Source organism: Megalobrama amblycephala, linkage group LG7 (genome assembly GCF_018812025.1).
Source record: "Megalobrama amblycephala isolate DHTTF-2021 linkage group LG7, ASM1881202v1, whole genome shotgun sequence".
Taxonomy (NCBI): Eukaryota; Metazoa; Chordata; class Actinopteri; order Cypriniformes; family Xenocyprididae; genus Megalobrama; species Megalobrama amblycephala.
Genome location: NC_063050.1, coordinates 45,042,260 through 45,054,967, shown reverse-complemented (window position 1 = coordinate 45,054,967; position 12,708 = coordinate 45,042,260). Strand labels below are relative to the sequence as shown.

At 35.0% G+C, this 12,708-nt stretch overlaps 1 protein-coding gene across 5 annotated transcripts in view; it reads left to right on the top strand.

Annotated features, from left to right (window-relative positions):
* Window positions 1–12,708, top strand: part of lrba (LPS responsive beige-like anchor protein) — a 270,378-nt gene that overhangs the window by 160,094 nt on the left and 97,576 nt on the right. For 2 of the 5 annotated variants that reach the window (XM_048197708.1, XM_048197705.1), the window contains exons 37-39: window positions 5,608–5,732; window positions 6,074–6,088; window positions 11,604–11,744. In XM_048197708.1, coding sequence (XP_048053665.1) covers window positions 5,608–5,732; window positions 6,074–6,088; window positions 11,604–11,744 — 281 coding nt within the window. The remainder of the gene's footprint in view (window positions 1–5,607; window positions 5,733–6,073; window positions 6,089–11,603; window positions 11,745–12,708) is intronic. The other 3 variants (XM_048197710.1, XM_048197707.1, XM_048197706.1) reach the window with 2 other exon arrangements.

Here is a 12,708-nt window from a genome sequence, read left to right as displayed (position 1 = left end):
TAGAATCAACAATATTCATTTTTGCTCTGCAGAAGTCGCAAAAGTATTATGCAGAAGTATTTAGATGAATTTACAGTGCAATTACAATCATAAATCATAAATAATGCTATAAGATTAATGTTTAAAACATGTTTTGAATATTTAAAAAAAAAAAAAAAAATGCTGCTGTAAATATGAAATTAAATGTTCTGACGTAGAACCTGGAAGCACTGCACTGTGTTTACTACGTGAACTGCGTAGGAGATTGACATGGAAGAGAAGAAATTGTTGAATAAAGTCGTTATTTTTGTTTGATTTTTGCTGGTTGATTTTCTGGTCCTGTTGCGGCTGTGTTTGGAGCTATATTTGTTGGCAAAAGAGAGCAAAAACAGACAATATTGACAGTAACTCAATATTAGTTTATTGTATGTTTATTTGTTGTTAATCAACAATATTGACTTCAAGTTTATTAAACTGTACAAAATCAGCAATCACAAAAAAAAACTGCATGATTGCTGTGATATTGCCTGGCTATATCATATAGAAATATAAGACAGAAACTCATATGGGGGCATCATAACTGCTTTCTACTAGGTTACATCATGCAGTGAAAACAAGCACTCTCAATGCATGTTTTTGTTTTTTTACAATATAGTCACATACTCAATAATGTCAGCTTCCACATTGTGATTCATAATATAAATGTATTATTTTTTTAAATCACATTTAATAACTAAATTCCAGGTTAACAACTATAACCCATCAACCCCAAAGAGAAAGATCCATCAATCACTGAGTTTTTAACCAGGGCTTGTAATTAACACTTACCAACCTGCCAAATGTGGGTGAAAATCAACAGTGGCGGGTAACGCATATCAACTCACTTGTCAGTTTGGCTGATTATGATTCATAAATTATGTCTTACAACCAGGAGCCTCCAACATTAGCAAAACAAAGCATAAGGAGGGTCGCACACTGGACGAGAAGCGTCATGTTTTTTAAAAGTCTAACACATTGATTTTTATGAGGGTACGTACACCGGTCCCACGACTCGGAATCTGTTGGCAGTGCCTAACTAAAACTTGGGAGGCTGTTCAGTGTTCACCCTAGGCTGGAAGACTACACTTAACAAAGTTCTTGAAGTGAACTTTTGCCTGTATGCTAGTGATTAGTAGGGTTGGTATCATTTGAATTTTAGCAATTTCGATTCCAATTGTGATTCTGTTTAATGATTAGGATACTTATCAATTCCCAGTTTTGATTCCAATATGGTTAAAAAAAAAAAAAAAAAAAAAAAAAAAAGTCAAACATTTAAATATCAAACATATTTATTCTGACTTTTTGCAAAACATTCTGTTGCAGCTGAATACCATGAACAAATATCAGCAGTAGGGCTGCACGATATATCGCATGAGATTGTCACGCACATTTTGTCAGTAAAGCCGGTTCCCTGATTACCGCTAAATCGCCATCACCTGCTTTCAAATGGAGCGGCATTTAATAGACAGAGCCGTAGATCACTGAAAAGCCACGCAATATCGCGTTCATTATCAAAGGCGATTCATCTGCGATATGAACGCGATATTGCGTGGCTTTTCAGTGATCTACAGTTCTGTCTATTAAATGCCGCTCCATTTGAAAGCAGGTGATGGCGATTTAGCGGTAATCAGAGAACCGCTTTACTGACGAAATGCGCGTGACAATCTCATGCGATATATCGTGCAGCCCTAATCAGCAGCCTAAAGAACAACTAACTAATAAACTAGACTAATATAAATTTCAAACATTAATAAGGACAAGTAAACAGTCAGTAATACGATAAGAAAAAGTAAGCAAATTAGCAATAGCACAAATAAATACAACTGAACAAAGTTCAGAAATTGAAATCAAATGTAAAATAACAGTGTATTAGTTTTCTTTTTATAAATAAAATATAGATTAATCCTTATTAAAGTTACTATTAAGTCAAGATCATTGAGTGATTTTCTTTTTCTTTTGTTCTTTGATTACCAGTAATGAAACAGACGGCATCAGGTTTATAAGTCTGCTGTCACTTTAATACCTAATGCACGGATCCAGTATACTGTTACACATGTGTTTTCTTTCTAATTTCTATTCTATTTCTATTTGTGCCTTCAAGTGCAAGAAGACACAAAAGAAAACTCGATAAGTGGAATTGAAATTTTAATTGTATAGCAAGTATCCAATTCCTGACCTTAAAATAGGCCAACACATGATTGCATCATAATGGGAAACAAGTGTATAAGTCACACTGCAGGATTGCGTGCCAAATCTTGTGTCACTGCCAGAATTTCGGAGGTAAAATTTGAACGCAACAGTCATTAATCAGCTGTTGGTGCACATGTCAAACTAACGATCAGAGACTACAGATTTTAGCCTAGAATCAGAGGAATCTTTTAGGATTTTCAAAATTTGTAGTAGTATTTAGATGAATTTACAATGCAGTTACACATTGCATAAATAATGCTATGAGATTAATGTTTACAACATATTTTGAATATTTAAAAAAATGAAATGATACTTTAAATATGAAATTAAGAGGGTGTCGGTAAGTCACTCTCTTAATGAGTAAGTCATTCATTCATCCGATTTGTTCAAATGACTTCATTCAGGAATGAAGCAAATGAATGACTTTATAGTAGTTAATAGTTTAATAGTTATTATTAGATTAACTGTTTAGAATAATAGAAATAATAGGCCAACACATTATTGCATCACACTGGGAAACAAGTGACTGCAAAGTAGGAACATAGTGTATATTTAGTTTCACCTGCAGAGAATTAATGGTCTGAATTGAGAAAAGCATGTCAGTTGGATACACCTTTAAGGCGGGGATGTTCAGGCCGTATGGCATTACTGTTATAGCCTTTTATTGCTGCTATTTGTTCTTCAGTCTCATTCATTAGTGATGAGGTGAACCATTGAGACTGGAGTCATGCAATATTTTTATAGCATTTTCTGGGTGTTTTGTGCATGTACTTGCTAGGTCATCATTCTTTGCATATCAGTTGTAACTCTAAGGACTTCTTTTTTCATCTTTTTTCTTTTTTGGTTGTACTCATGTCTGTGTGTAAACATTTCCTTTGAAACATTTAAGAGAAAGGCACCGCTGTCTGCCTGAGCCGTAAATGTTCTCTAAGGAGCTGTGCTTCTCCTGGAAAACTCACATCTCCTTTTCCATTATACATCTTCTTTTCCCGTCTTAAATAAATCAGTTATTAATGTCTCTTATTAGGCGAGCCGGTGAGCTTTTCGATCGAAGTGTAGAATTGTATTTATTTTCGTGTTTTAAGTGCTCTCTTCAGTTTTACGAGATAGGATTTGTTTTGAGCCTCTTGCAGTGGAGCGAATCGATCACACTTTTGAGAAAAACCTGCACCGCTCGGGTACCCCAAACCTTCTTGGACCCATACGCCTAAGAAGTCATTTTAAGTGGGATTTTAAAATGTGTATTTTGCATGTCATAACTATTTCCAGAAGTATTTCTGCCTGTTTTTATTTCTCCTAGAATCATTAATTCTGAGAAGACTTGCAGTAACACTCTTTTGATTTATCTATTTTCTGAACTCCTTCTTTCAATGCTTTCCTTCTCTCTTTCTTTTTTTTTTCCCACCTCTATGGTATTTTAGGTCATAATAGCTTGTTTTCTGGCGATTGTTAAAGTATGCGGGCATAAAAAAGAAGGTGAGCACTGGGGAGGGCTCTTAAGTGGCCGTTATCCTGATTTATTTGGCCTGGGTGTGGAGGCCCTGTTGCACGATAAAACTTATTCTCACTTCCACAGAACAGAATGGACTTAGAAAGTTATATTTCACCGCTCCTATAGTAAATCAGCCGGAGGACGGCTACAGAGCCACTGCTAAAGCCATTTGCTGTCGTCCCCCCACCAAGCCCCTCTCGCTCACTGGATCTTTGAGGATCCAACCAGCCCGCTCTGGGATCTGTGATTGTGCATATGATCATTGATCTTCGTTTTTGAGCCCAATAAAATTCACAGTAGCATTATTTTATTATATTCTACCTTGAAAATCACACATCGTTTTTTCTTCGTTCAAAATCTTTTTCTTTTTTTTTCTCTTTTGTGTGCATGCGTGTAATTAATTTATCATGCTGTTGTGCATTACAGCAGAAAAGGTTCAACAAATTACACTCTTCCCTCCCCTAACCTGAAATTAGTTCTTTCTATTTCAAATTAAACAAGCTTTTGAAGATTAAACTCATTTATGGTGCGGGAAATGTATTTCCTTGTACCTCAGGGGGCTAAACATAATGAATATTTGAAGAGATTATTTTAATTAAAGTCCTTTGAATCTAAATGGGGTAATATGTTATAACTGTTCGCCTGACTGTACCTTCATTAAAAGTGAACCTATTCACACACATGGAGAGAAAACACAAAAGGAGATGATAGAAAGAAAGAAAGAGGGAGGATGAACTGGAGTTTTCTTTACAGTGGTAAGAGGTGCAAATTGGAGAGAAAAATGGCTGAAGGCGAAGGACATTGAGTCAAATGTGCTCCCTCTTCTCTGCAGTCCTGCTATAAGGTGTCCTGCTGGGCTCAGAAATGAGCCTGGAAACACAGCACTAGCGTGTGTGTGTGTGTGTGTGCTGGATTGCTGCGTCAGCAGGCTGATTCTCATTGTGATGTATTTAGCTCTCGTCTCACCTTCTTGAGGTGCTGCAAAAATCTGGGCCTCCTCTTCGTTGTTACTCCCAAGGACAAACATTTCTGGAGTTCTGTGGATGTGTGATTTCTAAAATTAGAAAACACATGTGTCGTTTTTTCCACTGCTATAGGCTTGTGTGTGTGTGTGTGTGTGTGTGTGTGTGTATACAATTTTTTTTTTATTCATATGCACACACACGCACGCGCACACACACACATAAACACAATATGTTACACTAAGTTTTTGCATTCAGATGTTTTCCTAATTGTAAATAATATATATAATTTTTTATTATTTAATATACAATGGAGTTCTTTTGAAATGTTTTTCTGGAAAATTGTGTTTATTTCCATATATTTATATTAAACTATTAATAACATAATGAATAATTGTCTCTTGGTTAAAATTGTTATTATTATTTTGATTATATTATTTTACAATTTGTTTTGTTGTCTTACATCATGATTTTTTTATTTTAAATACACAAAAATAGAAAAAGCTAAGTAGTTGATGAAAAAGATTAAATTTTTAAAGATTTAGATATTTAATAAAATGCTGTACATTAAAACGATTCATGTTCTTTTAATATGTACAGTTTGAAAATCGAAACAACACTTAAAACAATCTCTTAGAACTGAATGAAGAATAACATTTTTGGTATTTGGCAAAAAATATTTTCACAATCCAGCTATATTTTAATATTACCACATTTATTAGTATCTAATCTTGGCCATTCTCCAGTTTGTGCACTTTGCACTGAAGAACGTTGCAGCAAAACAAGGCCGGTATTATGCAGCTCTGCCTGTGCCACTTCTCACTGCATCGGCTAATTGCTAACATATGTGTCTGCCTCTCTCTCTTTCTCCCTCACTCTCTTTCTCTCTCTCTCTTTCTCTTTTTCTCTCTTTCTTTCTTTCCCTCTCTCTCTTCCTCTCGGCAGCAGACCGCGGGAGTTCTGGCGCCTGGACTACTGGGAGGATGACCTGAGGAGACGTCGGCGCTTCATCAGGAACCCGTTTGGGTCCACACACTCTGAGGCCACGCTCAAGGCTGCAGCAGAGCATGGTGGGTAATGCATAGTCACATAGTATCACGCGCTTACACTCTTTCACATACAAACCCAGCCTAGTCTGTCGAGCTGTAATGCTTTAACCCGTGATAACAGGTACACGGCTGTAAAATTTAAAGCTAAAGTCACCGTAAAACCTTTATAGTGCAGAAATCTTCCAAAAGTACATTACATTCTCTCTGTCCTGAAGCTTTTGTCTCTCAAATAATGTAATGACAGTAATTTGCTGCTAATTTGTTTATTTAACGTGCATTTCCTTTCATTAGCTTGGATATTTAAGTATCGCTAATTGTTCTTAAATTGTCACTATGTGTTCCTTCCTTCCCATGCATGACAGCTGCTGGTATTATAGGTAAGTGAAGTTGTGAAGTTAATGGGAGAGCTAGTGGCAAAGAGCTTTGTGTTTGGGTTAGATGTGTGTGCAGCAGTGTTACAAGCTACTCATCTTTTAAAGGAGTTAACTATTTCAAAAGAGTAGTGGTTTGTAGTTTATAAAATAATTAACTATGTTTAAGCTATTTAAGGGGGCAGTGTCCTAAAATACGCACGTATGAGATTATATACATTTTATTTCATTCAGAGCTGTATTTCTCTGGTTCAAAAAAGGATATTTTTGAGAAATATACTGTATATATCTTATCATATCATATATCATATCATATCATATATCATGTGTTTGTGTATACCAAAATTATTTTAAAACACCTCAATAAGCAGCACCTTTTAACTAAATAATTGTATTACTTTTACGCAGATTTGAATAAGTGAACTATTTTTACTGGTTCAAAATAAAGTATAACTTGTTACTGGAAGATGAGCTAGCTAGTTAGTAACATCACCAGGTGTAGTTAGTGACTCCCCAACACTGGTGTGTGCACTTTTTTTTTTTTTTTTTTTTTATAAATTCTGTCGCAGACAGTATCTACTAGTAAAATGCATCATAAAATCTGAGAATCATTACAGCTACAGTTTACATCACAGCAAGGGAAAAATTAGCAAGAAAAAAAAAAAACCTTTGGTAACACTTTCTGAAGCCTGTATTTATAATGGTATTATTTATACCTTATAAACAACCTTATATGTTGTATCATCTGATAAATAATCATAACAGCGGTTACAATACATTATAATACTTACATATTTGTGGTAACTTTTAAGAGTACAATGCATTATAACACCAGACGAAGCCTGCTTTTATAATGCATCATAAGAGTATTCTTAATGCATTATAATGCATGTATAATGCCTTTATACAACTTTATAATGTGTTATATCAAGGGATAACATGCATATGTAGGCATAATATTGTTGCAAATGTAGTTTCCTTTTGCATCAAACTAGAGGAATGCATTTTTAATTATTCTCTTGTATAAGAAAAGGAATTAAAAACAAGCGCCTTTAGTTGTTTTCCACCCTGAAATGACTTCAATTATATGAAATGTGCATCATTTATTCATAATATATTTCTCATTATATTTTCTTTATTTAATAAGTCATCTCATTTGAAATATCCATCTTATAATCCGTAATGAACATAATGAGTTATTCATTTTAGATTGGTGTTTTCCATGCTATCACAAGTGTGTACCCTCTCCTCATTTAATGTCGTTATTATTGCTTCTGTGTACATCACATTCTCCTTGTATTTGAAATTTGTACAATAAGTGCAGCTGATTTTAATCCGTTCCTCTTTCTCTTTTTTTTGTTGTGTTTAAAAGGAGCCCTGCCTCTGTCACTTCATTCACTGCAGCAATGCATACAGCATGTGAGAGTTAAAGTGTTTTGCAGACTCCTGAATATATATATTTTTTCTGATGAGATTTTAGCCACACTGAGAGATAGCAGGCTTTACAATCAGTGCCATTCACTTGGACTTGAGCAGCTTAACCTATTGCACCCCTCGGAAACGGGGCCATTTCTGAGAAAAAAAATGTCTCCAATATGTCACTGCTTAGTCCCCCCTTAGAATGACATAGGTCCTCAAGACAAACGACCAATGTGACAGAAGTCAATAAGAATGTGATCTAAAAGCAATAAGTGTTCAGAATCCCAGCATCCTCTGAGACCGATGTGCTGCCCTAATGGTCATAATATGCAGCTGGATGGAGGGCCCTGAGGGGGACCCAATGATTTCTCCCTTTTCACTTCGTCCTCTACGTTTTCTTCTCTGTAGTCTTCCCTTTTTCTTTTGCTAACTTTTGCTGACTTGGTTAAGTTCAAGTGTTCCTTAAGGAACACTTTGAATCATCTTTGAAATGGAACCTAAAACTTTAAGGCCTTAAAACCCTTCATTATACTCTTCCCCAGTGTCCATCCAGCGCAGGAAATAATCAATCCATCCATCAAGTATTTATATGCATATATTAATTGTCTTCAACTTTAGCTAAAAACCCTATACAGGACAAACACAAAAAAACAGCTATGACTCAGTGCATATTTCATAAATAATTAAGTATTTTAAAAAAGTAAATGATTCTAAACTCATAATAAGATGGAAGGGGGGAAAGTGAATGGACAGCAGAAAGATGCTTTAGCAGTTAATTAATGCTCATAATATTGATGTTTGTCTGCCCCTCTCCTCCATAGAAAGCTTATGTCTTTTCTGTTGACCCTAAATTTGTTGCGGAAGTGGAATGAAAGTCTCGGGCAAGATCTCAAGTTTTCAAACAGTGCACAAGGGTCATATCTGGCTGTAATTATTCACATGACATGTGGAAGAAAGTCATGATTTATTTATTTATTTACTTAGAACAATTTACTGTCATTTTCAGCAGTTGACTAAAGGTGTTTTGCTCTATACTTAGTTTAGTTGGTATAAGATAATATATACAATGTGTGTGTGTGTGTATATATATATATATATATATATATATATATATATACATACAAAATACACACACACACACATATATATATATATATATATATATATATATATATATATATATAATTTAACATTTGGACTAATAAGGCATAGCCGTATATAGTCTTTTTTTTTTAAATTACAGACAAGTCACAGTATTTAAAAGAAACAGCATTTCTACTTGATGAATATAGAAAGGCTTGCTTGCAAATTATTTTCGTTTTCATCACTCAGAATATATCATCATATCAAAACTTCCCTTTTTGGCATGCACAATTGCGATCATTCATCGCCAGCCAGGAAACATTGGTACGATTTACACCCCTAAGGCGGATGGCTGGTAGTTTGGTAAGATATGTATTTATGGCTGGAAAGCGCCATCTTTTCTAGGGATTGATTTGACTAGGTGGGGGTACGATGTTGGGCGACTCAAAGGAGTGTAAATACCTGAAGACTAATGTCTCTGTTCCTGTGATCAATAAGCACCTCCTGACTTCACTCCTGGCTGCACTTGTGTTAAAAACAAATTTGTTAATTCTGACAATTTAATTGCTTTGCCTCCGTAGTCGCATATAAATGAGCATTTGAACCTGCACGGAAAAGAGAAACAGAGCTTAAAAGTGTAACGCAACTGCATGTATTTACATTAGCATTTGCTGAATGAGGGGAATGAATGAGCTATTTAAGTAAAGTTGATGTCTGAATGTAATCTTACAACATGGGTTTTTGACTCGTTCAGGGCATTGGTAAATTTGTTCTTCACTGTAGTTTTTCTTAACACTTTTTTTGAATCTACTAGGGATCCAAAGTTTGATTGGACAGTAGGGCTGTCAAACGATTAATCGCGATTAATCGCATACAAAATAAAAGTTTGAGTTTGTATATGTGTGTAATTAATATGTATATATAAATACACACAAATTAATGTATATATTTAAGAGAAATATGTTTTTGTGTACAAAAAATTTATTTATATATAATATAAATTATATAAAAATATAAATAAATATATACTTGTAAATATTTCTCAAATATATACATGGATGTATTTGTATTTATATATACATAATAATTACACACAGTACACCCACATATATTAGGCAAACTCGAACTTTTATTTTGTATGCGATTAATCGTGATTAATCGTTTGACAGCCCTATTGGACAGTATTATTTAAGTGGATGTGCAGAATGCATATTGAGGTCTCATATAATTCCAAAGCCAAAAGTAAACTTTTTTTTAGAAAATGCTTAAAAAAAAATAATAATAAAAAAATTTAAAAAATCATTTTGTCCTTCTAGACTTAATGTACTTAATGACTGAATGTACTTATCTTATTATTGTTATATTAATTTTCATGTTTTTCTTTATTCTTATACTGTCTTGATGTATTCATGCTAATATTTGTTCTCTCCAAGTTTAGCTTCTCATCAGTGTTGGTAGCACTCAAGTTATTACATTAAAAATGCAGCTGGACATCCCACAGTTTCCTTAAAACTTTTGATTTGAAATAATATATACTATAGTTTTTGTTATTTGGGGTTATATTCAATATTTTTAGCAGTTTGGCCTGTATGATCTCACAAAGTATTAGAAAGAAGTGACTTCATCTCAACTAGCTTCAGACACAATAGTAAATACATATAATTAAATATTATTGTGGCTGAATGCACAGAAGTAACACCATTTTTTTGTCACATCCTTGTGTCTACTCTGTCTGCTGTGAGCACACGGGCATGTGGTATGTATTAGGAAGCTGGTAGTAATTTCACTGCTGCTAACTACAAATTCTCTAGGGAGAGTTAATTACAGGAAGACCGTTCTAAATATCAGTGCACCAGCATACTTTCCATGACAAGAGATTTCTTTGCTCTGCTTTTCTAATGGTTTAGGGCTCTATTTATAAAGGGTTGTCTTAGGGTTTTGCTTCAAGTGCAAATGCAAACCCCCTCAGGTGATGTATCTGGAGAGAGGGGGCAGAGGTCACGTGGCTGTGCGTCCACACAGTTCTGGACTGGACTCTGTGTAGCTCCAGTAGGCCCAAGCAGTCTGATGAGAGACTGCCCCATCACCTCTCTCTGTTTACATAGATGAAGGATTGCCTTTGTTTCTACTGTAGACCCATTTTTGCCCCTCACTTGGGAATGCAGTGCTCTGTAAATGTTTACAGATTACCATTTTTCTTAAATAATCTATGCGGAACCTCAAGTCATGTGCTGTTGAAATCAGTCAGGACCACTCCTGATTTTTGTCAGGGGTGAGCTTGGCATATGGCGCAGAATGTATGTCTGGCAATGGGCTTTCAGTTTAAGTGCAATTCAAAACGTTTTAATGTTAACAAGTAGCTCTCTTATTAGATATTTAGACTATAAATATTAGTTATTTGATTATATAACACAAGCAAGCACATCCTTTGTAAATTTTCTTTACTAATTGAAACATAAAGCCTATAATGACATGGACACGCACTTTGGTCAGCTGAATGTGTGTGTGTTTTTTTTCTTTTTCTAAATTATTAGGTAAAATTACTATTTTGAAAGAAATATCCATCTGGATTTGGTGAAATTTCAGCTACATCGTTTTCAAAATGTTCTACATCGTTTAATCAAATACGCCATAAAATTATCCATGATGATTTACCGTCATTATGTTAATATGCTGTTTTAATATTCTGACTTTTAAAATAATGCAAGTGAAAATGTTATCGGATCCAAAAAAAAGTAAATTAAAATGGCGGCTAGTAGCCTTTATGGTGTTGTTGTCATGTTAACTTGAGGCCATTTAGGACAAACAACTATATTGTATTACAGTAGCGCTTAAAACGTATTTATTCAGTGTTTGGAATTTTAATATAAAATATCAAATATTCATATTGCCTATATAATAAAAAAAATTGTATCTAAGCTTTTGTGCCGTCAACTTACCTGAGTACACGTAAACTGACAGCCGTTTAAAGTTTTTGCGCGGTTACGCTTGAAGGAATGTGATGTTTTGTTTTGTGCAGCTCCAGAGGAGGACGTGCTGAAAGGCAAACAGTCCATCAGGAGTTCAGTGCTGGGGAAGCAGAACTCAGAGAGTGAGCTGCTCTTGGAGGACGATGATACTCTCTCATCCTTGGAGGAGAAAGAGTTGGAGAATCTCACAGGTAAAGAACAGCCGCCTAGCGACGCACAAACTAGAACGCTCCTGTCTGAGACGAAATGCGCTGCGTGCGCATTTTATAGAACGCAATAAATAAAGCTCTCTAGGCGCGCGCACTTAGCCAGCTCCGTTGAATATGGCAGCGTTCTAGTTTGTTCCGTTGCGCTCTAGCAGTGTCACCCCCATCTCTTCGGCCGTTAATGAGGGGATCACACCATTATCTGAGGCAGTCCTCTCATTAGCGGCCTGTGATCGGGTTAGATTTGAGTGAGGGCTGAACAGCGCTCGAAGGCCCACAGGAGTCTGCAGTGAGCTTAGGGTATAAGTCCCTTCTTTAAAACAACTAATAATCAAAATACTTGCAATTTTCGCTGGGTTAAATAAATGGGCAAAAATATAAATTAAAATATTATGAAACGTAATTTGTTCCCTTCATTACTAGCTAAACAACACACTTGTATGTGTCTGCTCGCTGTCGGCCAAAAGCAGAAAATTATGATCATTTTCTTAGAAAATTTGTTTCTTCTGAAAAACCTCACTTATACTTGGATCTTATATTTTTCAATGAAGTAATAATACAAATCTCTAAAAAGTTTTTAAATAATATTTTTAATGACTTTTAACAGTGTTGACTTTAAATGCGTCAACGATAGGCTGTTTAATTATTTTAACACAATTAGCCTATATAAATATATTTTGTTGGTTAAGTTGTTTGTCTCGGTGCTCTCAAAATCGCAAAAATGTACAAATTAGACTAATAATCTGTTCATCCGAACATAAATCGGGTTTTATTGGGTCTATTTCTTCAGTAACGCGTTTATATATGTTTGATCTCAATCGGGCTGTCAGTCTGCCCTGTAATAAAAGACTGTCTCTCTCAAATAAAGTGCAAATTATCGTGGAGATTCGCGTCGTTGCCGATCATCTACTTAGCGAGCTGTTTGATTCAGGTGTAGGCTAATTGAAAC